Genomic DNA, 26,218 nt, shown 5'->3' with positions numbered 1-26,218 from the left:
AGCATAGTGATTAATCACAAAAACAATATGTAATTATATATGTGTTTTCCGATGGTCTTAGGCGACCCCCGTGAAAGGGTCGTTCGACCCCAAGGGGGTCGCGACCCACAGGTTGAGAACCGCTGCTCTAAGAAATGGTTCTGCTAGACTAGACGGAAATGTCTTGTACTTCACCCAAAGTGGTCGCGGCCATGCCATCATGAATAGGGTAGCCAGCATGTAGCCTTTCTGTTACCTGTTAACTCATCAGAAAGAACGGGAAGGGATTTTGACATGCCATTCAGGTGAAGGCCCAGACTGTCAATTTCTATGTGTTTGGGCATAAAATGATGGAAGAGATAAAAGGACTTCTCCTAAGAGTGATAATAACAAATTATAGAGGAATCCTGGTCGTTGTTGCTCAGTGATTAGAGTGCCATCCCATGCACCAAAGGGTCACAGGTTCAATTACTGGTCAGGGCACATACCCAGGTTGCAGACTGGATCCCTGGTCAGTGCACATGTGTGAGGCAACCAAACGATGTTTCCCTCTCTCTCTCTCTCCCTCACCCTTCCTCTCTCTCTAGAGTCAATGAAAAAAAATGTCCTCCTGTGAGGATTAAACATATATATAGAGAGAGGAGTCTTCATGATTTTGTTGTTCACAAGCAGCCAAAGAGGTTTTTTCTCTGTAACTAATTGAGGTTGGTCAACAAGTGGCAGTGGTGCTGCCATTCCTCCCATCTGTGCCGATGTGTCCATGGCTGGTCCACCCTGGCCTTCTCGCTTATAGCACCAGACTCCAGCCTCCGGCTTCTCCACCCAGAACCTCCATGAAGCCACTGACAATGGACTCATGATGGTCAGGGAGTCTAAACTACTTGTTCCCTTTCTGTAGATGCTTCTGAAGACTCAATATATTTGAGAATCATAATGCCCCATCGAAACGATGTTGTGGGGCAATCTTACAAAGAACACGGTGAAATGGCACTTCTTATCCATAGAGAAAATATTTAAACACACACACAATGTTAAGAATTAAAAAATAAAAATTTTCAAGAGAAATCAGATTGGATGCATGAGAGGAATATTTAAAATGATTTCAACAATTCAGAATTATTCAAAATGCTGAATGTTATTCTAGCACTTTCCTGACCACTGTTTTTCTTATTCACCAGTTTTCTCCACTGACAGGTGTGCTTTCATTGACTAAACATCCGTGGTGTATTTTAGTGTAAAAGATTGCAAAAAAGAAATGCATGATTTGATGAGAACTGCCCTAATCAGGATACAATATGCCAGTTAATTCTTGAATCTTGTAGTTTTTTGTGAACCCTCCTAACTATCTTTGAAACTTTATATTTAGAAGCTTTTATCTGTTATTTGTAAGCTAACTCTGAGAACTGCTGTGAAGATTAAATAAGGTAATGATTGCAAATTTCTCAGCACAGACAAAGCCTGGCACATAGGAAATGCTCAGTGAGTGTTTAAAACATGAGTGTTATAGATATTAGGGGTTTCCAGAAGGAAGCCAAATTCTGCTGTGCAATTTGGAAAGTACAAAATAGAAGTCAAATGTGAATTTGTTTCTAAGAAGGTGATGAGGAAATAAAACAAAGACTCTGCCTGCTTGCAAAACTGGGTCAAATTGGGATAGGTCTCAACATAGGTATGCTGTGAAATCATCTGTGTCTCACAGAGGGACATTGGGATCCATCTACAAGGTGACCTACCATTAGCACTGATCTAGGGTGGGGTCACTGGTGAGACCTTCCACCCGGGGCAGGGAGAGTCCAGGGATAGTCCCTGTATCCCAGAGCTCCCGGGTTGACAGCAGGATCCAGAAGAGCTGTGCAGAGCACCAGAGTTACACAGATGTTAAAGGAAGGGACAACTCATTTCAGTGTGTGCCCCATGTCAAGCTGGTAGCCAAGCTTGAGGAGAAGTTAAGTGTGTCCTGGGTATTATCACACAGGTTTACTTTCTAAATGCAATGTCCCCTGAAGCCCTGAGTGAACCTTAGCTGCTGCACTGTCAGCTCTGAACATCATTCAGAAGGTGGGGCTGAAATGAACCATCAGCTGTCAGAAGTAACACAGGTGCCACCATTGCCCCAAAGCCCTGGTCGGCAAACTGCGGCTCATGAGCCACATGCGGCTCTTTGGCCCCTTGAGTGTGGCTCTTCCACAAAAAACCGACTTCTGCGCATGGGCCACGAAGTTTCAATCGCACTGTACGTGTGCGCCCGCACGTGGTGTTTTGTGGAAGAGCCACACTCAAGGGGCCAAAGAGCCGCATGTGGCTCGCGAGCCGCAGTTTGCCGACCACTGCCCAGAGGAACCTGATGGAGCTTAAGGCTCAAATATATCAGTCCCTCTTGCAAACGTAAGGTTAATGTTCACTACCGATCTGGTAGGAGATCATCATTGTTTATCTGCTCTGGGAGGGAAGAGGAGGTGTTTGTTGCTTTTTCATTAAACCTTGCCTTGGGGGAAAGAATAACTCCCCACCCCCAATTCCATAGAATTAGTAACCAACCTAGAAACTGAATGAGGGCTTGGTCCAATTAATCAGACTCTAATTTCTAATTAAAGAGGACAGCTCAGGGAAAGAGAGTCACACATGTCTGTCATAGAACAATGGTCTTTGGTTTTTGTCCTAACTCTGGAGAAGACCATAAAAAACAATGGGTTGCCTTTAGGAGGCTCATAAAGACAGCTGCTGTAAAGCGATTGATGCCAGTTACGGTTACATGTGGTGTTACTCAGTATGGAGCATGAATCTGTCTCTGAAATACCAGTTTGTTGCCGTGGTTGGAGCATTTTTAGAGTGATCATTTCAAGTAAAGGGCGAGGAGTAGTCCTAGTTTTGCTGACACCTAATGACCTTAAGATCCTTGTGATTTCTCCAAGAGTCCCAGTTGTGCGTTATCTTTTAAAATTAAACCAAAATAAAAAACACCAAACATGTAAATCAGCTTGCAGAGAATATAAGCATAACTAAAAAATGAAATAATGCAGCATTAAATGTCCAGCATTAAAGGGCTTTGCACAGGAAATAGAAAAGAAGATGCTAATCCATGTTATATTTTCAAATACATAGCATTAAATGTAGCAGTAATATTATGGTATGTTTTAGAAACAGCAGGCAATGGAATGTGGAAAGACTGCATCAGGGAAGACCTGCATGGATTATAAGGTAAATAAAGTTAAGGAAATCTCTGGGCCGCTGAGCTGGTATGAGGCCTGGCCCAGGTCACTTTCAGCTGTCTAACATGTGTTCCTCACTCATGGCACCCACCCAACGTGAAAATGAGCTTTTCTGATTAAGCCATCCCATAAGCCTGGGAGCCGAGCTCTGTGGAATGGGTCCTTCGTGGAGATGAATGACTTCTAGTTTCCTAAGTGGTTTCTGTGTGACAGTTGTGCTCATGGCAGGGGTAAGGGCTTCCGAGAAACACCCCAGGTTTGGTGGCAATTACTCAGCCCAGCTCATGGCTGGGAAATGCCAGCACCTGCCAGATGGTACTGGCAGGAAGTGGGCACCGGGATGAGGAAGCTCCGAGTTGGGGCAATGCCCTGCAGTTGGCTCCTCCGCCACTTTGCGCCTGTTAGTGACGAGGCCAGACTATTGTGTCATTCGTGCGCAGAGGATCTTTCTTCCTGACTTTAAGAGTTAGTGTTATCCTCACCTCCACACTGGGGGACAAAGAGCTTCAGCTCTCATTTCCATCAAAAAAAAGTGGGGGCAAGGAAAGTAATGAAATTCTCTTCCATGAAGACATTGAGTGAACAGAGTGAAATGAGGCAAACAGATAAAATAATATGATTTGGCTCTTTCTCCTGGAGTCTAGAATCTGAGAGGAAATTTGGAGTTTGCTGCCACAGGGCATTCAGGTGGTTCTCAAGGGAGCCACAGAGAAAAGGTTGTTGCTCTAACTGAGCACCTTGGAAATGGAGGGTTGGTTTGATGGTCTCCCAGACTATGTTATGTTCAATTTTCATTTCAGTGTGTGCCCCATGTCAAGCTGGTAGCCAAGCTTGAGGAGAAGTTAACGATGTCTGAAAAATGCCTCTCCAAGCTGTGGCTAATGCGTTCTTGCATAGAACGAATTTGCACCAAGGGAGATTGTAGTGGTGCTTCCAACGAGGCAAAGGTGAATAAACAGCTAAGCCAGTGGAAGGATGTGATGTAAAAGGAGAGGAAAACGGGGGTGGGGGGAATTCTAGGCATTGAAGCAGAATGAGTTTTCACATTGTGAGAGTCATTATGAGCCACTGGGACACATTGTGCTCCCTGCAGCGATGGAGGAGAACCAAAGGCAGAGTCCAAGAAATGACCCCGCAAAAAGGGTGAAACTGCATGTCTAGAGATACATGCCTTGTGTAAAGCTTGTCCTGCAGATCCTCAGGGGATAAATGTGGAAGGAAACGGATGCTCAAGATTTGCAGTAATAAGGACTTGTCTACTCTTAGCATGCCATGGAAAGATTATGGGCTTTGAACCCACAGGATTGGTTCAAATTCTCACTGTGAGATCTTGGATGAGTTATCTGGCCTCTGCGAATCTGTTTCCACATTGTATAAAGAAGGTAATAAGAAAACTAAAATAAAGCTGGGCACATACGTGCTCAAAAATGGCCATTTCTGTTTCCCCTTGGGGAGAAGATACAAATCAGTGCTGTTGAGGAGTCCTTATGTTGGGGGGTGGGCACCCCAAGGGATCAGTAGTGGGTGTGGTAATTCTGGAGCATGAATCTGTAGCATGAGACTTTGCAAATCCAGTCTAAGACTGCACCCACTTGTCTTAGCCTAGCATCTCTCAAAGTGAGAGACCAAACTTGTGCATAGGTACTTTGTTTGGAAATGTCATCTCAGGGAGCAGAAATACAGGACAGGGGGAGGGAAACAGAGAAAGGGGGAAAGCCAACACAGGATACATGATTGCACTGGCTGTTTCATCCTCCCAGGACCTGTGAGGGGGTTATGAAATGCATCTCAAAACTGCCGGGGGATGAAAGTGGAATAAATCATGCATTTATTCACTGGTCAAGTGTGACTCCACAGAACTAACTCCCCAGTCCTGCTGGGCTCAGCATGCCTGAATGCAGAGTGGATTCCTGGGACACTTGAGCTACAGAGTAGAGGTCAACTAGGGCTGGAAGCGATCCTTTATGAGGAACAAGGTGAGGCTGCGGTCTTGGTGTTCCTGTATACTAGTAAAACTTCTCAAAGTCTGCAGAGGAATAAGACCCTAATAGCAGTGGCTGAAATACAAGGAACAACTGACATGGTTTTGTGGTAGTGCAGAAGAGGGGTGAACACACCAGCTCTCAGGAAAGGCCCTTTTTGTTTTTCTTCCTAGAAGGGAGGTGCTGAAATAAATAATTTCTTGGAGTGTCTTTTTAGCCTTTCAAGTCTATGATTAATGAGGATAAAAATATTGCTAAAAATGTATTGATTAATAAAATGTGAATGGACCCAGCAGATCACAGCAATAGCATTTATTCTCCAAAAGATATCTGCCAGCTGTGGACAAGGTATGAAGCAAAATAGAGCTCTATCCGGTGTCTACGTAGAAACCTGAGTAGGCAGTTGTGCTATCCACTGAAAACAGAGAAATTAGTGTCTGGGCTCTGAGGAAAATCTGGTGAAAAGTCAAGTTTATTGGCTCTTAGTACCGTGACCATTACCTGGGCCTTAAGTGTTTTTTTATGATTTAGGAAATCTTATTAAAGGTGAAACTTTGGAAGGAGTGCCAGGGTTGTTTTATTAACCTGAAATTTAAGGAGAGGACATGGGGAACCTTTTGAAGTATGCTTGACTGCAGGCAGTATTATAAAGTGGATCAGGTTTGTTTTCAGCTCTTCTCTGTCCACTAGTTCCCTTTAACACACTCACTATCTCAGCATCACATACACCCTTTGGGGACCTAGAACCCCACTGGACTGCTCAGATGCCTCTGCTGTCAACTAGTCTTTTAAAAAGATTTTTAGAGAGAGAGGAAAGGATGGGAAGAGAAATATCAATGTGAGCGTAAAACATCTATCTGCTGCTCCCTGCACATCTGGCACTGGGGATTGAACCTACAACCCGGGCATATGCCCTGACTGGGGATTGAACCAGGGGCCTCTTGGTTCATGGGTCGACGCTCAACCAGTGAGCAACACTGCCAGGGTCAACCAGTCATTTTTTATTGACACCTAGTACCTAGAACCTTGCTGGGAGTCAAGTGTGGGAAGACGGAACACTGTAAACCTTCCCCAAATGTCTAATCCTCTGGTGTCCAATTCCTGCCCATGATGACTAGGTAATTTGAAAGATAAATTTGTATACAAATTTGTATGTAGCAGACATCTTTTATGCTCCTCTTCAGAGCCTGTTGGCCTCCCCACCTCTTGTTCCAGCTTTGCCTGGGCTCTGACCAACGTTGCACCCATACACTTCTCTCATCTCCAGCTCCAAGCTCCTGTGTTGACACCACCGCAGGACCTACTAGGTGCCCATGCCTTAGAATGCACAACCCAGAGGTGACCAAGTGGAGCAAGGAATAAATTCTTCCTCATTTTCTCACTTCATCTAAGGGATGTTTCATAACTGACATTTATATCGCTTCTTGGAGCTCTGGTCTGTGAACTGAACAGTCATGCTCAACAGCTCAATATACTTCTCCATGTTCGTTCTCCTTCTTTCTCAGCTTCATTCCCCTTGTACCTCATTCCTCCATAAGATTGTGTTCCCTGATAAAGTGGTAGCACATCCATTCCTTCAACAAATATTGTAAGGTACATACTATGAGCCAGATACTCACCAAAACACTGCACGTACAGAGATATTTATATTCAATGACTTATCTGGCATCAGACATTTTCCCAGAAGCCACATCATTTAATTAATTACCTTTGTAGGAAGCCAAGAAATCCTGGCCACGTGGTGTAGAGCTGGATTTGCCCAAATGGGTTAGGACCCAGAGTGGCCAGAAACAAATGTAATCTCACAAAAGAACACAATGAGAGGCAGAGGAGGGACGCCAGGGAAAGGGCATTAAGAGCAAGATAAAGCAGCTGATCTGGGAAGACGCACATCAGAGAAGAGACAAGAAGTCAGGAGTCAAGGAGGTCAGGGGCCTCCAGACAAAAGATTAAAAAAAAAAAGCTTTTAAATAAATTATTCAATAACTCCTTTAGCAAACTCTTACTGATTGGGGTGGTACTTCAGACAACTCACAGTTCATAGAGAAAAACAATTGGTCATGAATCAACAATCAAAACATGAAATAATGAGTGCTTTATAAAAGTACACATGGGTTCTTGGGTCGAAGATCAGCAAAGACATTTTTCCCCCTCGAGCTGCTCTGTCTAACCGAACTTCCTGTGATGATGAAAATGAGTTCTATTCTGCAATGTCCAACACAGCAGCCACTAGCCAGCCACAAGTGGCTATTGGGCACTTGAAATGTGGTTAGTGTGACTGAGGAACTGAATTTTCAATTATATTTAATTTTAAGTAACTTAAATCTGAATAGTCATATGTGGTTAGTGGCTACTGGTTGGGACAGCACCGTTCTAGAGGACGACATCCTAGCTGAGTAGCCGGGAATGAGGAGGCATTATCCAGGCCACAAGGAGGATGAGGATTAAGCACAGAGAGGGAAAAGTGTTCCAGTTAGAGGTAACAGCAGTGAAAGTCAGGGGGATCCGTGTGTCTGCTTATTAGGCTTGTGACAGAGCAAGTGACAAAAAAAGGAGTCTAGAAAGGTATACGGAGGCTGTGTGTGGCAGGCCTTGTCACATTGACTAAGTCACCATTTACTAAGGGTGCACCAAGCTCCAGGCATGTTGCTGTGTGCGTTATATACTCATCTCATCCTCTACAGCCCTGGAGCTGGGGTAATGCACCCCATGTTATTGGTGAGGAGACTGAGGCACAGAGAGTTGCTTTAACATAACCAGTGCAACACAGCTTCTAAGTGGCAGGCCAGGGTTTAAAGAAAGGTCTGACTCCACAGCCCATCTTCTTTCCACTTTATCTCTTTACCCCATTATGCGTGCCACGTGGGCAGTTTGGGCATTTGTTTGGTCATTATAGGTAAGACTGTTCTGCATTGGCATTTTTCCTAGGCAGTCATGATGTAAAAACAAGGAGACAAAGGAATAGAGAGGACTGGGCAGAAGGATGAAGGGTGGTCCATAATGCCCAGGCTGGAAGGAGAAGGAAGTATATATAAGAGAGGACAATGAATGGAGATAGTGGGATAATTAAGAGAACTGAAGGCGAGGACATTGTGGTCAGAGGGGATAATTGCTGGTTTGTTGGCTTTCAGCCAGAGGACGACATGAGTGTTCTCAGCCCTGGAGCTGAGGGCGTTAATTGGTGGGGAAAGCCTTTGGCAAAGTTCCCAACCAGCACATAGACAACCTCTTTTTTTTTTCCAGCAGGCAGAGACCCAGGCTCCTCCTCTGTGTGAGTTTCAGAATTTTTATTTTTTTAATCTCTATTTTGGAGCCTTATTTTTGCTTAGTGACAGAAATAAATAGCATTGACTTTTAAAAATGTTTGTAACTCTCAGCACACTAAGCGACGTGGAGCTGGGGAGGAGGTGGTGGGGATGTAAAGACAGGGGCAGCCCTAACTGGTTTGGCTCAGTGGATAGAGTGCCGGCCTGCAGACTGAAGGGTCCCAGGTTCGATTCCGGTCAAGGGCATGTACCTTGGCTGCGGGCACATCTCCAGTAGGAGGTGTGCAGGAGGCAGCTGATCAATGTTTCTCTCTCATCGATGTTTCTAACTCTCTATCCCTCTCCCTTCCTCTCTGTAAAAAAATCAATAAAATATATATTTTTTAAAAAAGACTGGGGCATGTGCCCTCACCTGCGACTCTTGAGGACACAGACCCTCTCTGCCTTGACATATGTTCTAAGAGGTCACGTGCCTTAGGTGAGATGGAAGTGAATGTGAGGTTAAATGTATTTTCAGTTTAAAATAAAAAGTTATGTAGACGCAAGTCTTAATATATCATAAAAATAATTCAGAGAAATACTGAAAAATGTCCTGAACTCTTACTAAGGAAACTGATTTTCACATGGTGATAGAAACATTTTTTTTATGAAAATGGCAAATGTAGCTTAGTTTCGTTGGCATTATCTATTTTAGTTAGAATAGCTCCCATCTCTAGATTTTTCTCTTAAAATGATTCCTTCAGTAATTCAGTTAGACTCATCAACTAACAGTCTGTTTGCCATTTCTCTCAGTATTACTTAGTTTTCTTTTCCAGAAATATATATATTTAACTTGTACTGGGGCTAGAGTAAGTATTATATGTGAGAGCACATACCAGGGGAAATAAGGCCGTAAATGTATCCTCTGGCCCTGGCCCATGTGGCTCAGTGGGTTGGAGCATCGTCGGGTCCACCAGAAGGTCGGTGATTTGATTCCCCATCAAGGCGTACACCCAGGGTTTGGAGCCCTGTGACCTTACTGCCGTCCTCTGTGCCTGGAGGACTTGGTTACTCTTCCAGAGCAGAGAGCAGCTCTCACCTCCTGAAGCCTTTCCTGGGGAAGTCTCTCCTCCTGAGCAGAGTCGGTGGCATCATCCTACTCCCTGCTCCCCTCGGCTCGGGACGTGCAGCTACTACAGCCCTTACCATCTTGTTTTATATTTAGTTCTTGTAGAGCTTGCCTCCCCTTCCAGAGCCCAGATTTGAGCACTTTAAGGGCATGAATTATGTCAGATTCACTTTTGAAATCCCCCAGAGTAGCTGAAACTTAGAGGAACACAATGAATATTTTAAATAAAATGTTTGAAACCAGTCCTACAAAGAAGTCTATCTAAGTGCACTTAGACACGCTCTAATGCTGCAAGATTAAAGCTTCTGGTACGAACGAGTTGCTCTCCCATTAAGCTCTGTCGTTTTAGAAGTGCCCAGGCCTGGCCGCCCCCTCAGGCCTCGCTGCTTCGGTGCCACTAGTGTGAGCTTTCTTCTCAACTGTGTAGCCTTGCCCTCAGGTGAGAATTTTCAGCAGAGATTATTGTCATTTGCTTCCCCTCTGGAGCAAAATTAATTCAGAAATGTGTACAGATGACTTGGTTCCACTTAAACCCTTGCTCACAATTGAAACCAAAAGTACATCTTTCAAACATGACTGACTATTGCTTTCTGCTTCTTGCTTGTCTACCTGAGAGCTTAGCACAATCTGAGAAGTCGGTACATAAGAGCCAGGTTCTTGAACTAGTTAAATGTATGAGGGAAAAACTGAAAATGTAAATATCATGTTCTTGTAATCAACTTGGATGAGAAATCAGAAGTTAACACTGAGCTGCTACTCAGTACAGCAGTGTCTTTCTAGAAGGGTACTTAGCCTTCAAAAAAATTACACAACTTTCTTTTCTACAGGGCTTGTGAGAGGAGTTGAGGAGACCTGAAATTAATGTTTTGTACTCTAGCAACTGCCTAGAACAGCGGTCGCCAACTGGTGGTCCGCGGACCACTGGTGGTCTGTGAGGTCCGAAAAGTTGGCGACCACTGGCCTAGAACACTCTTATTTTACATATTAAAGGAAAGAAAAACCTAAACTTTGAAAACCTTCCTCAGACAGACTTGGTGGACACATTTAAGATGCTGCCCTTGGCCCGGTAAAGTCTGGCAAGAGTGACCCCATTGTTTACTGACTTAATCCTAAGCCTGCTGTCCTGGCAAGGAGGGGACCTCCCAAACTCCCAATTCCCCATGAAAGCCCCCATGTAGTCATTCTTTTCAGCTCCAGGAATGTGTCCCACGTCCCTTGTTCTTAAACTTTATACCAGGTAGTCTCCCTTGGGATGCTTTCTGCTACCTCTTACCTGGACTGTGTTCTTTATCCAGCCCTTTCACTTCCAGACTCTGTTGGCCGCTCTGCCAGGCTTTTGAATTGTCTTCCCCACAAGAGGTTTCCTCATGTTTTGCCCAAGTTGGCTTCTCTGGACACTGAGATCCAGCAGCTGATGCCCAAACCCAGAAACCACTGCTGAGCCTCAGCTGAGAGCCCCAAGCCCACTCCTCTCTGAGAAAGCACTGAGCGCTGACTTGCCTTACCTGCTCACACCATGCTGCCCCTGGTTAAGACAGTAACATGTGGCTGATACTCATTTTTCCATTCCTGCCTTGCCTATGTTCGTCAGATCCAGTAACCAGCAGCCTCACAGAATCTGGTGGTGCCTAATTCTCTGTTTTTCAATTCAGGTCTTAGTGTTTTGCTTCTGCTGTGGCATCTCAATGGCTGTACTATTTATTGATGGCTGCCGTATTTGGCTCCACTTCCATGTTAGCAGATGCGGCTCTCATAATTCAGAGTAGAACTGGAGGAGACCTTGTAGGCCCTTACAGAGGTGCTCCTACACAAACATTTTCCTTGAAATCTTTGTGATTCCTTTCATATGCTAAAAAAATTTTCCATAGGTACTTTTCTACTCAGTTTCTTTGTGAATTAAAGTTTCCGAATCCCTCAAAAGGGATGATGATAGTAATATTAATAATGTAACTTTGAACATTTCTTGCATCTGCAACATTTCTTTCATTCCTTTCTCTTCGTCCTCCTCTATCACTTTTCCTTCTTGCTTTCCAGCTCTTTCCAGAAAGGCACAAATATGTGTCTTTAGTAAATAAATGCTCAGCTTACCCATAAAAGTTTTTTCCATGAAAACTCAATGGAAGAAACACAAGGAGGCAGTAATCCTGGGTTTACTGTTCCTATCAACCTACTTTGGCAAAAACCTCTGAGGGGCTTTTCTGTCCTGATTCTTCCAGAGAGATGGACACTTGGACCAAGAATATGTCCTTCCTGACGGCATTCTTAACTGGCTCTTTGAGTTGCCATTTCTTTCACACCAAAGCCCTGGAATATATTCTTTCTATGGGGTTCATTTAAGTAGGAATAGAAATAGAACAAGATCTTCTCATAGGAAAAGGAGGTTCCTGAGAAGTCAGTGTCTATTAGCTCACAGGGCAAGCTGATTAAATCTCACATTGCAGGGAACATTTTTTTAAAAATATATTTTATTGATTTTTTACAGAGAGGAAGGGAGAGAGATAGAGAGTCAGAAACATCGATGAGAGAGAAACATCGATCAGCCGCCTCCTGCACATCTCCCACTGGGGATGTGCTCGCAACCCAGGTACATGCCCTTGACCGGAATCGAACCCGGGACCCCTCAGTCCGCAGGCCGACGCTCTATCCACTGAGCCAAACCGGTTTTGGCAGGGAACATTGTTTTTAATGTGCACACTTTTGTATTCTTAGCTTTCATAGAGAATATGGACCCCTGAGGAACTAATATTTAACTTGCTGGAAACCAAATTATATTCTAGATGCTCAAGAGGAGGATGTTCTTTGAAGTAACTCTGATAAATTATTTTGGAAGCAAATGGTCACTTACTGATTCATTTTTTTGGATGTTCACATGGCCTGTTTAAAAAAAATTAAATGCACCTGGGGCTAAAGAGTATTTCATGCATTACACCCCCGTTTTGATGGTAAATCCTTTGTAGTACAAAATGCCTATTAGCAAGTGACTCAGATTTGTTCTTTATATAAAATAGCTTCTAGGTGGAATGAAAGCTTTTTGGCTATTTAATTTATGATAACATAACCTCCCCAGCACTGATAACCAGTGGAAAACACAATTCTTCATGCCATGTCAGTCTCCATTTCTCATTTTCATGGTCCTGTTGTGATTATACAGAGCCTGATAACTTAGCAAAATATATTTTGAAATGTTACTGTGAAGATTATAGTAATTTATGACATGGAAGGAGTGATGTCCCTTGGATTCGATAAATCTGGACCTTCTGCTTCCTCACTCCTGCACCCAGGCCCATGTTTGGGGGAAGCCAACTTATAGGAAAGAGTGATCCAGAAATGCAGTTGGGAGGTGGGCAAAGGAGGTGGCTGCAGCCAACCAACACCCACGCAGCCTTGCTCGCCACCATCACCCCTCTTCCTGATCCCTGAGGTGAGACGTAAGGCAGCATGAGGTATGAACTGCTGTGCTAAGCACTGAGACCTCTGGCTTCATTTCTCACCTCAGTGTAGGCTCATTCTCTTGCATGTTCTCTCTTCCCCCCAAACTCCCTCCAGCCCTATAGCGGGGAGCACACATTGACATTTTGACCCAAGCCCTGCATCTCCACCCTGAATGGTTCATAACAGTTTGTAAGTCCTGGCTTCTTATATTTGAAATGTGACAAATTTCTTTAAATAACTAGCCTACTATTAAATGGTGCCATTTTGCCATGTGTTGTTTACTTGGCAGATGAATGAGAGGTAGCCCTTTTAGTATACTAATATCCCATATGCCCATTTTTGCTGAAGGTTTTAACAAACCTCACATCTTTTTACTGATATTTGTGGAAATCTCAATTTTAGAAAGATAGAGTCAATGATTCAACAAATGTTTCCAAATATATTACTATCAAGACCCATAGTCAGAATTAAATTTCTATTTCTCAGACTTCACCTTTAGAGCAGTTCCCTACCTTTCATTTTGAAAGATTAGAACATTTTTGTTTTATAATTGGAAGGAAACCAACTGGGAAGCAGGCCTTCTGATGAAAGAATAGGCCAGTTTCTAGCTTAATTTTTGCTTTTATGCATTAGAAATAAATTGCTGTAATGCCTAAGACTCTCAATTAGGCATTACCCACAAATATTTTAGTGTGAGCAAATTCATTAGACACCAGTGGTAACTGTCTTCTGTTTATTCTGCGTATAAGTTTTGTGTAAGAAATGTAACTTTTCTATGCCTTTTGGCTGCACCAACAGATATTTAAGGAACTGTATCTAGGAAAAAGCAAAATGATACATCATTTTAGAGGGAAAACCTGTATCACCATACTGTTTATTTAGAATTCCTGTGGTTCCAGTCCTGCTCTTGTAAGAAGATCTATGTATTTGAATCATTCAGGATTCTCTTAAATGTGCATAGTAGGGTCTTTCTGTTCACAAGCAACAGCCAATCTCCATTTATCTTAATTGTCTCACATATCTGTGCTATATAACAAATCACCACCATAATTGGTGACTTAAGACAACAATAATTTATTTATCATCATTCTGAGGGTATGTTAACCCTCAGATGGCTAACATCTGGCTCTTCTGCACTCAGGTGATTCTTCTGTTGCATGTGTATTAACAAGCCTTCAGTTGGGAGCTCAATTGGGACCAGAAAGTCGGAAATAGTCATTCATGTGCCAGGGTCTCTATCCATTAGTCTCTTGTCATTTCGTAGTCTGCTCAGACTTCCCAGAGGGAACATTACAAGAGGATGAGCCCCAGTGTGCAAGTGTTCAGTGCACCTCTGCTTGCATAGTTCTTGCTAAAATCCCATTGATCAAAGTATGTCACATGGCCAAGCCCAAAGTCATGTGAGAAGGGACTCCCCATGGGTATGGATGCTGGAAGGAGTGCTTCCTGTGGGCCACCATGTAGCAGCTTACCCACCATGTTAATGAAGGCTTGTTTTAGAATTCACAGATAGAAGACAGGAAGACATTTCAATCACAACCACTATTCCGGCAAACTTCATAAAGAGTTGGAACATCATGTTAGAGTTTTAGAGGCCTGGTTGCCATAGTGCAACAGGAGCAGACACTTGTGATCACCTGTCAGGTGCTCCACTGATGCCGTGTCATTCAGTGACTCTTTGTCTCTATTTCTGCTGATCTTGTTGCTGTTTACTGGCTTCATTCCGCTCTTGATTATGTCATATCCTCTGCTTACGCATGGTTTCTCATGCTGTCTTGCCTCTGGGTGATCTCTGACCTTTATTCCTGCTCTAAACTGTTGACTCACTTTCTCTTTCAGCCTCATATTCACCCTCCCCACGAGAAAGGAATGTCTTACCACTTCATCAGTCATTCTTCAGCCATCTACAACAGCCAAGTCATCTCACAGGCCCTATGTGGCTGCTGCCTTTGGTCAGACCCCCCTAATTCTTCTAGCCTTGGTCAGGATGGTGGGGTCAATGACGAAAGTCAGACTCTGAGCATGGCTTGCCTTCAGAATGGAATAGTCTTCTCTCCATTCTGTTTAGCTCATTGTAATTGGATTTGAAGGTGGGAGTGAGCAAGGCTTCTTTTGAGAAACACTATTATCTTTCTGTCTTATTCTATCATTCCTTCTTTTTCTAATCAGCTCTCTCATTCCTGAGGCTGATGCTGACAACTGTCAACAGATAACTGGCTGGACACATATAGAACAGGTGCCATCCTTGGTCAGGGTCACTATTAGTCTTACACATAGGGACTTTCATTAAGCATTCTTTATCCCTTTGTCTTAGATCTCTTAATTATATCACTATCTATATGTCCTTTCTTGTAGTTTCTGTGCTTAATAAAGGAGGTGTGGAAAAGCCAGTATCAAAATAATTTCGTGTGGCAGATAATTAGATTCCATTGAAAGACATTGATATTTTTGATTGTTTAACACCAGTCAAAAAGGCTTTAAATTTTTTTCTAAATCTGAGAGGTCCTTAAAACATTGTTTTATATATTTTTATACTTCTTTATGCAACAAATATTTCCAGAAGGATTTACAAAACTTGGTAATAGTAACACTCACAAGGGGAGAAACTTGGTTTCTGGCTTGCTTACTTTGAATTATGTGGTCTTTTGTACCTTATGAATGTTGTAATATGTACATATATTGCCTACTTTTAAGTTAACTTTTAAAGTGTGTCTTATCTACATTATCCTGACTTGCGGTTCTTTTAAAAGTCCAGGGCCAGCACTCGGTACAATCCCAGCTGGCACCATTCTCATAGACTCCAGCGTGAAGAGGCCCCTAAAGTTGTGCTATTGGCAACACTGTGGAAATCTGTTGATATTCAGAAACCATTCATGCTTTTTTTATTTTTAAACACCAGTGCCTACCTTGGTCATTCTATTTGCAAATTGACTAAACGTAAAATAAGAGGATATGAGAGGGAGGGAAATGCTAGGGGCTTCTCAGGGTGTGACAATGTGAGATAACTGAAAGCTCCAGAACTTTTCAGAACTGGAGCTCTAGGTCTGGAGCTTCTCTAACTGTGTGTCCTTAGGCACATGACTTTACCACCTTGCATCTTGGGTTCTGTATCAGGAAATTGGAACATTGACAAGATGAGGTAAATTAAAGCAGGGAGTGGACTCAGTGTGACTCCTGGCACATGGAAGGTTCTTGGTGAATAATAGCCGTCCACTGTGATTGGGTTTTTTCCTCCTCATCTATTAAATGCATATAATACCTGCTTTCCTATTTCCTGGAGCTTTTATGAATATCAAATAAGTTATACTGCTCAGAGGAGTGGAGATTTGAGCTATTTTCAAGTTGTATTCCATTATCTGTTATTGAGGTAAAAAATAAAAAATCGGTTAATTGTTAACCTTTCCTTCAGTACTACTCCAGGTTCTAGCTACCAGATTCCTTGTAGAAACTCTACTGTGGGACATCACTTTGGGCTAGGAGGAAATTAGAAACTTGTTCCTTGGTACTTCATAAAGTTTGCCTTGACAATCTCTGTAGTCACATCTCAAACTACTGTTTTTGGAGGCGCACTCATCGTAGTGCTGTTGCGTAGATTTAAGGGTGACTTTGTTGATGTGTTAATTATGTGAAGTCATTGTCCATTCTCTCTAACCTTCCTTCCATAGTCTCAGACCCAAAATCTGTGATTGAAAAGCACAGGTATGGGCTAGAAATGGGCATTCGTGTGCTTATCGGTAAATACAGAACAAAATATAAAAAGTAACCATCCTCAGGTTCACTGCTGAAAAATGCCTTTCACGGTGAAGATAATGTCCCACGCGGGTAGCTATCCAGTCAGTGAGGCCAGCCACTGATGAGTCAGGAGAGCGATGATGAGTGTGCCAAGGAGCATCCAGTCACAAGTTAATTGGCTCAGAGAGTGGGTCATCTTGCGTTGTGCAGTCAGCATTAAACCACCCATGCTGGGATGCTCAAAAGTACAGATTAGAATGAAAGGGTAAGTAATGCTTGGCCTCCCAGTTTTTTAATTAAACTAATTTTATCTTTCACTTGAAAGAAAAGTATTTTATTTTCTTTCTAATGACAAGACTTTTTAAGTAAACAACACAAGAGCTATGTTTCTTGGGCTTAATAACAGCTTTAGGTTTTTAAATATATATATATATATATATATGTACCGTAAATAATGCAGGGGAATATTTGCTGTATGATTTAATATGAATTTTGGGCTAAAAGAAGTAAGGGGCCCTTGAATTGTATATCTTTTCTAATGATGAAAAGTTTACTGAAGAAAGGAGGTAAGAGGTTCTGGAGTTCAAGTGTGAAAAGTTGCTTTGAATGGCATTAAATGAAATATTAAAAGGCTTTATTGTTTATCATTAGTCTGGGTCATTTTAACAATATATGTGGTTTCAAATATCAGGGTGATTTATATTCCAAAGATGAACCTACCATTTGTTTCATTCCAGCATGCTTTAAAATGTCTGTGGCAAATATTCTTTTTTCCCAAATTACAAGCTATATTGTACTCACATACCCTTTAGCTTTGACTACACATGACTTGCTATTTCATATTGGGGTTTTATTTATTCGAATGTCATTGTATGAAAAATTTAGTTTTTGTTCATGGTTCTCATGTACGAGAGAATGACCATCATTTTTCAAGGTAAACTACAAGGCTGATGGGCTCCTGGCAGGGCAGGGCGTTGACATCAATATTGAGTGCAGAAGCAGTGGTGTTTCTTTGTGAGACGTGCAGCACACATTACTCTTACAGAGAGCAAGCGTAATTTCTTGTAGCTGTATTGGATTTGCACTTTGACTGAGTGCTGGGGACTTAATGCTGTCCTTGGGCATTGGGTTTTTCACCTATGACAGCATACGTAGGAGGAGTGAGTGAATTTCCAGGGGCAGGCTTCAGAGGATGGGCTGAGCCATTGCTTTGTCCGCCTCAAACAGAACCTATCCTGGACACAATTTTGTGGCTACTGGTGCAGTTAACTTACAACTTCTTGGAAGAGAGACCACATTTTCAATTATCATAGTTCATGCCTCTCTCATTGTGAGGATTTACTCCTGGCTCTTTAAGTAAGTGCTTTCTCAATTTTTCTTAATTTTTTTTCTTTATGCAACACTGTGATTTAAAATGCGATATTTTGTTCCATATATATACTCTTAAAAGGTAAAGCAGGTTGAATGATACTTACTTTTATTTGAAGTTGTCTAATGGTTTTCTCGATTTTGAAGGACGACTAGTTAAGGCATCTAGGAAAAATAAATAATAAATGAAGAACTTAAAACAGAAATTGTATGTGGTTGCTTAAGATCTTATGAGCATTATAACGTATTAGTACACCTTTGAGAAAGTGTTTCAGTTCTCCAGCACCTATTCAGAGAGCGAGGCACTTAAGTTGAATAAACTCAATTACTCTGACACATAAATCAGGCAGGTGTGCCATTTGTTTTCTCAGTGTTTGATTCTGTGGTTATCTCTGAATATGTGTAGTATGTACATCAACTTGTTTTAGTGCCATTTATGCTAGGTATTGTCATTTTCCCTGAAGCTTATGAGCAAATTCAAAGTTAGCAATTTAACAGAAGGTCATGAGAGACATAAGTAAATTTGGCTAATTGATGTACATATGCTTTGCACACACAGAAAGACAGTCTGGTTTGTATTTGGGTTAGAAATGGTTGTGTGAGCTTCTATACCTGCCTCTCAATGCTTAATGGGCCTGATTGTTTATATATTATATTATGGAAAGCCAATTTTCTAGTTCTTAAATGAAACTACACAATATGGATGTTTCATTCACAAAATATTTATATATGTATAATACCTACATTTAGCACAGTAAATTCTTTAATTCATTCATTCATTTATTTATTTATTTAGCAAGAAGTGTCCAATTACAATAGTAATTAGGTTTATATCAGAACTCAGTTGCTAGCAAAACATGTCTGTATTCTGTGTTTGTGCTCATGTTCTCCTGTGGACAGTAAACAGTTAATGTGCAAGGCACACTAGGTTACATGAAGGGAGAGGGATACAAAGATGGGAGAGGCCTAAAGGAGTAGGGTACAGAGCATGAATATTAAAAAAAATCTATTTGATTCCCTATCTATCTATCTATCTATCTATCTAACATGTGATGATTAAAGTAAGGAATTTCAGGATTTTTTAGGGGGAAAATGACTTCTAGTTTTAATGGTCAGCTAATGTTTCAATTTTAACAGATCTATACAGAAATAAATTGGACTTTTATAAGGAAATATGGTGGAATGGGCACTCCAGGGAGAAGGAATAGAATAGATAAGACAAAAAGGTGGAAAAATTCAAGGTATTGACCTAAGAAAGAAACAGACCATCAAACAAACAAAACAAAAAAGTTATGTGGAAATAGGAACAGATAAGGTTGGTAGGATAAAATGTAGCCAAATTATTAAGGGTTTTTTAAATTACCTGTTTAAGGATATATTGAACTCTATTTGGTAGATCCCATATGGCTACTCCCAATATTTAACCACAGAAGACCCTTTAGAAAGAATTAACAGTGCTCAGGAGGGTGGCTTCAGTGAGGAAGGCCTGGAACGCAGAGCCCAGGCGTATCTGCTGCCCTAGTCTAAGTGAAAGATGGGAAGGCCTGAATTGTCAGTAGTTGAGCTGGTAAATCAGTGTGGGGTTTGGAGCAGATTTGCAGCAATGCCCTGGAGTTTCCCAGAAATAATCTCTAGAATGGAGTAGCCAATAGGCCTCCCCTCTAAGGTCACACTTCCTAACTGACTTACAAGTCAAGTTTGTGTGAACGGCATGGCAGGCTCTGATGTGAATGCAGATATTTAAAATGGAAATGAATTGACCAAAAAAATGTGAAGCACAGAGACATGGAACAGACTGACATATCTCAACATGGGGTTGTGGGGACCAGAAGAGAGAAACCAAGAAACTTATAATCTTACATGCATAGCCCATGGACACAGTTAATAGGGTAGTGAAGACCCTGAGGGGTGGGTAGGGGCTGGGAGGAGGGAGCAGGGCACAACCAGATGGGCCTGGGCACCAGGACAGAGACCATAAATTCCTTCATTGTTATTGTTACCATGTTAATTGTTGACTGTTAACTATCCTGCACCCACCTAAGTAAAAGAAGTATGTGTCGCCCTAACCGGTTTAACTCAGTGGATAGAGCGTCGGCCTGTGGACTGAAGGGTACTGGGTTCGATTCCAGTCAAGGGCATGTACCTTGGTTGCTGGCACATCCTCGGTTGGGGATGTTGTGCAGGAGGCAGCTGATCGATGTTTCTCTCTCATCGATGTTTCTAACTCTCTATCCCTCTCCCTTCCTCTCTGTAAAAAATCAATAAAATATATTTTTAAAAAATTATTATAAAAAAATAAAAAATAAGTAAAAAATAAAATGGAAAAATAAAGATAGCAGAGTAGACAGATTTTTGCTTAGCATCACTACCAATATTTCTGACCTGATTTCAGCTGCTTTATGAATAAATGATTATTCTAGTCCCGAGAGTTAAATATTTAAAAATTAGCTCGCTTTTAGAGTTCATGTATAATCCAGGACTGATTTTCTTTGCTGCCGGTTTCCGCTATTCATTTCCTTCTTTTTAATACACTATAATTTTTATTCTGTCCTTTTTCAGTTTCCTGCATGAAAATTATTTAGACATTGCACACACATCTTTTGTGAGAGAAGAAAAGGAAATTCAGCTTGTGGGTCTCAGCAGGAGTTAAGCTAATGCAGCTGGAAATAATGCCGAAAAAGAAGCGCTTATCTGCAGGCAGAGTGCCCCTGATTCTCTTCCTGTGCCAGATGATTAGTGCACTGGACGTGCCTCTCGATTGTAAGTATTAACGTTTTAAAGCTTTTAGGCCCGGGAGTCAAAACCTCCCCAGCATTTACCGTTACTCTGAACTGTGTGAATGGAGAAGGTGTCTGTGTGATACTGAAAAGCTAATCAAAATTAATTTGGCTTTTACCTTCAGCACCTGGTGTTCATAAAGAACCGCACCAGAGAAATGGCCATGGAAACGATCAGACACATTGCACCCGCCCTATCATTATCTTTCTGCGCCCCCAGGTGCCTTTTGTGTACCAGGGGGCAGGGGCTGGCCTGAGAAGGAGTGAACTGCGGGCTGCCCTGATCCTCCCCACAGGGGACTCTTTATAGAAGGAGTCCTGCAAGAAAACTATATGAATTACTTTAAAAATGATCGTGGAGACCTCCCCACTTACACCCTCCCCACTTCTCCACCCTCTCATATACTGAGTGCTCTGGAAAAGATGGGGGGTAGTCTCTCGGCCAACCCCACACCACTTCTACATCCCCAAACTATGCATAATTCATTTCTCTTCAGGCAAGACAAAATTCACCTTTGATTGTTGAATCTTAAATATTAATTTAGATATAGGAAATGCGTCTTATCTAAAGCATTCTTTGTTTAAAAAACAAAGATCAAGATTTAATTTTTCTTTTTATATATAATTTATTGATTTCAGAGAGGAAGGGAGAGAGAGAGAGAGAGAGAGAGAGAGAGAGAGAGAGATCAATGATGAGAGAGAAACATCATCGGCTGCCTCCTGCATGCCCTCTACTGGGGATCAAGCCCGAAACTGCAACATGTGCCCTGACCAGGAATTGAACCATGACCTCCTGGTTAATAGGTCATTGCTCAACCACTGAGCCACACTGCCAGGCTCAAGATGTAAATTTTGAAAATACAACAAGTCATCTGCAAAAACACTGTTTAAAATAGAGCAAGAACAGCTACTGTGTTAGCCTACTCTTTTCCTAGTAGTTAAGTATATGCTGGACTCTCCCTGGTCTGTGTGGCCTATTTATGAAAAATGAAGATAACGCTTGGTTTCAACTGATCACTTTTCCTGCACTGAAATTAGAATTTCAAATCTGGACAATTACTAAACTTCAGAATTGATTTATTCTTTATCCCCAATCTGCATGACTTCTTTAAATCCATTAGCTTCCTGAATAGAACATCCGTTTGGCAAGCTTTCCAAGGTGCAAGGAAGATAGTACTTTCCCGGGGCTATTCGATTGTTGGGATGTCATTTTTTGCCAAAGAGGTTGCAACTGCCAGTGGAAAGACACTAAGAAGAGATGTGGTTTGCCCCACGCTTTGTTGAATTCCTTTGCTGTGCCTCTGTAGTCTAAAGTACAAAAAAATATATAATATTTTGCTTATTTTCAAAACATATTCTTTCAATTACCTTAATTTCAATTAAAAAAAAAAGGATCACTTACGCTCATTGGAGTTGGATTGCTGAAGTAAGCATTTGCCCTAAGAGGTATGTAGGAGAGAGAGAAAAGCACTGGAGAGAAATGTTTTATTCCCCATTAATCTGACTGCTCAATCTAACAATCAGAAGGAAACAGTCACCTACGGCTAACTCAATTATTGCTGCTGATGGAGAAGAGGCATAACCATGATGAAAAGAAAGTCATGGACAACCAGGGGCTCCTGCATTAACCTTTACAAGTGCTAGTGCCAGGCAGCCCTGCAGAATCATTTGAATTGCGTACTCATGTGATTGCTTCCCTGCCCCTATTCCTTACATCCCTTCTCCACGAGACGCTCCTTGGTGTGGCTACTGACAATCCCTGGGTGATGGAGGAATTCTGAAAGCAGAAATATGCTGACCATCTGAAAAGTTTATTACAGACATGGGTATTAACCATAGAAATATAAAAACCTGAAATCAGTGTTAGATTTGTCTTGGATGGAACATTGTCATTGTGGCCATGTTCCCATTGTTAAGTGTTATTATCATGTGCATAGTGATGTCTGGGATAATGGGATCAGACACTACACAGTGTGTGACAACTCAGAATAATTGTAGACTTCAGCTATTTTCCAAATTGAACATAATTACTTGTCCAGTACAACATGGATGGAATGGAAATAGCCATTCTTATTCCTGGAAGAATTATTTTTTTTATTCTTCCGTATGTTATATGGGATAACTGCTACAGGAATAAACAAACCCACGAATGGGAGCTTCTTTCTCCTACCACTTCACAACTTCAAGCTCTACTATACTAGTTTTTTAGGTCAAATCATGTCAAGATGCCCCTTTTATCTTCAGGGTTCTAACGTTCTTATTACTAACATCTGGTTTTCTTTAATCCTGTTTGCCCACTCACCTGCTGATATTGATGGGGGAAAAGCAAAACTTCTTGAAGACTGTAAGTGTCTTTTGGCAATTACTAGGCAATGCGAAAATTTGGCCATGTCTTTGTTTTTGAATGAATAGTGTGAATTAAATGCACAATTTTATGTTTTGTGACTAACGTGTTTTTAAGCATGTGTATTTATTGTGGCTAAATGTTAAAATACCAAGAAGCACGTTTAATATATCCCCTGCATGAATTCTAAAGACTAAGGTATTACTATTTTTCATTTACCAATACTATGTTCTACTAACGTCTGTGCTTTATTCACTTCTGATGTAACTCAATGAGAAAATTCATTAAATTTACAGAAAATGACTATCTGGTTCTAAATGCTTTTTGGAATGCTGGAATACGGACATGTCTTTTGGTACCTTTTAGAAATTGGATGCATGCAGACGCTTCATCCAATTGGCATCTATATACCCTCTTATCCTTCTTCAGCTTGAGGACTGTGTAGTGAGGTGTTTCCAGGTGCCATTGGTATAATGGCCTGGGGAATTTGAATATTGTTTTGAAGTGTGCAAAAGGCACTAAACAGCCCTCCCTCACAGCGTTTCCAAGTGGCCTGCTCTAAGCAAAAACTTCTGCTGCCCCTCGCCCCTCGGCATCAGTTGAACAGCATCTATCATCTGCCTAAAAAAAAGAGTTTTCAGGCAAATGAAAAATCCTTTGATGTTGGATTAACCAGGAAAATTATGTGAAACCACCTTTTTTACATATTACGTCAAAGCATTTGTTAGTTGCTAGGTGATCTAAGCACTGTTCAAATAGGTAGGTCTAGTAAACTCCTTAGGAGTGACATCTAAGCCAGCTCTATTGCAAACACATGAATAGAAGTTCTGGGTCTGAAACCACCAGTCTTCCACCTCTATCACTTGCAGAAAAGCATGAGGAATTGGGCTAAGTCACGCCTAAGAATTCCCTCACCCACCACCTATGTCCACCGTTCCCTGGGTGTGAAATTCCAGGTTTCTTTCCATCATCCCAAACTCTATACTCCCAGAGCATACAGGATCACTCAAAGGTGAAGCTGGTCCAAATAGAAATGATTGTGATAATAATGTAAACATAGCTAACATTACTGAACCATTATAGTATTGGCAGGTACTAATAATTTTACACAGATTGTTTTATTTAATCCTCTAGCGACTCTAGGAGTTAGATACTACTTTTAAACCCCATTTTCTCTCTAAGGAAACTAGGTCTTACGAAAGTTAAAAAATTTGCTTGAGGTCTCAAAACTGGTAAGAAAGAAACAGAATACTTCTTAGCCACCAGACCAAATGGCTAGCCAACATCGGGAGCTGACAGGGCTGGAAGAATGAGGTTTCTGTGTCATGGTGGAGGCTGGCTCATCAGGAGGCCAAGGAGGGGGACAGATCTTGCTAAAGGGAGGAGAAATTGACACTGTCCAGTATCCTGCATTTAATAGGTGCACAATAAAAAGACAGTGATGGATTCATCTTTTGACCTGTTTTTAGGTGTCATTTGGATATTTAGTAAAAGATGTCTGGTGAACAGCACAAGGCTGGAGACCAAGCAAGAGAAGAGATCCATATTTGCAGGTTTATAAGACATTGGATGTGGAAATGATAAATTTAGCTCTGGCCACAATTTACCACAGTAAAGAAAGAGAAGAGAAGAGCACAGTTATTAAGCTGAGGGAAACACTTGGGTGGCAATGGAAGAGTTTCCCAAAGGAAACACAGAGCATGGGCAAAGGAAAAGGTAGATCTAGAACAGTGGATCTCAACCTTCCTAATGTCGCAACCCTTTAATACAGTTCCTCATGTTGTGGTGACCCCCAATTTCATTGTTACAAATTGAATATAATTAAAGCATAGTGATTAATCACAAAAACAGTATGTAATTATATATGTGTTTTCCGATGGTCTTAGGCAACCCCTGTGAAAGGGTCGTTTGACCTCCACCGGGGTCGCGACCCACAGGTTGAGAACCGCTGATCTAGAATATGAAAAACTTCAATGATTGAGATAACTCTTTGTTCCGGAGGGGGCACTATATATTGTAAAATGTTTGGCAGCACCCCTGGCCTCTGCAGTGTACCACCCCTAGTCTCAGAGGTGACAACCAAAATCATCTCTAGATATGGCCAAATGTCCCCCCAAGGGGTGGGGGCAAACTGCCCTGGTTGAACTCTGGTGGTCCATATGAATGGCTCTCCATGGAGGTGTGCAAGTCAGTGGTTTCTACCAGGAGAGTTTGGCTCTTTTCTCTGCTGTGTGCCTTCCTAGTCAAGCCTAGTTGCTGCCCTAAGCAAAACAATAAGCTGAAATCGATACTTGCTCTAGTCCTCCCCTATTCGAACCCTCCTGATTCTGATTTCACAAAAAGAACATGGTAATTTTAGAGTGAATTGAGTGTTGGATGTCCAGAAACCAGCTTTCTTCAGATTAAATTGCTCTGGGTCAATAACGGTTTTGCCCTATGATTTGATAATAAATAATCACATAACACTTTGAAGAGTGGAATGAAAATATTATCTCCTGTAACAGAGAACTTCCCAAATCTATTTATCTTCTAAATAAGACTTTTACCTTTGTTCTTACTAGCCACCTACATCCTGGTTCTAATAAGACATGTCCAGTCTCTAACTTAACTATCTTTTAAACATTCAGTTCTCAAATTTATTTGTTCCCAACATACACGGTGGGGCAAAAGTAGGTTTACAGTTGTGAGTATGCGAAACACAAAGTTTATTCTTGTATCATTATTTATTAACTATTGTATTACATTCCATATAAACAACTGTAGACCTACTTTTGCCCCACCCTATATATTAACATACGTTAGCTCACTAATGAATATAAGTCAGTTACTCTTTACTAAGAAATGCAAATTAGCATCATCACTTAAATTTCATTGAAAGGCCTGTTTGAACCAAAGGAATCAGAGCAATTTCTCATTGTTACATCAGAAAAGAAACTGTCTTGATATTAAACTTGTATTGGTAATTATTTCCCCAATCTTTTATTGGGGGGAAATGGGCTTTGTGAGTACATATGAGTTACC

The 26,218-nt window shown here is 41.5% G+C and overlaps 1 protein-coding gene across 24 annotated transcripts in view; it reads left to right on the top strand.

Moving 5' to 3' along the window:
• The window catches only part of NRCAM (neuronal cell adhesion molecule), a 211,018-nt gene that overhangs the window by 116,431 nt on the left and 68,369 nt on the right, over nucleotides 1-26,218 (top strand). For 17 of the 24 annotated variants that reach the window (XM_014530976.1, XM_014530944.1, XM_014531016.1 and 14 more), the window contains exons 1-3: nucleotides 17,936-18,064; nucleotides 20,636-20,836; nucleotides 23,168-23,197. In XM_014530976.1, coding sequence (XP_014386462.1) covers nucleotides 20,731-20,836; nucleotides 23,168-23,197 — 136 coding nt within the window. In that variant the 5' untranslated portion in view covers nucleotides 17,936-18,064; nucleotides 20,636-20,730. Of the gene's footprint in view, nucleotides 1-184; nucleotides 209-17,932; nucleotides 18,065-20,635; nucleotides 20,837-23,167; nucleotides 23,198-26,218 lie in introns of those variants that run through there. The other 7 variants (XM_014531021.1, XM_014530927.1, XM_014530890.1 and 4 more) reach the window with 5 other exon arrangements.

Source organism: Myotis brandtii, unplaced genomic scaffold, assembly GCF_000412655.1.
Source record: "Myotis brandtii unplaced genomic scaffold, ASM41265v1 scaffold1186, whole genome shotgun sequence".
Taxonomy (NCBI): domain Eukaryota; kingdom Metazoa; phylum Chordata; class Mammalia; order Chiroptera; family Vespertilionidae; genus Myotis; species Myotis brandtii.
This window is presented reverse-complemented; position numbering and strand designations above follow the sequence as displayed.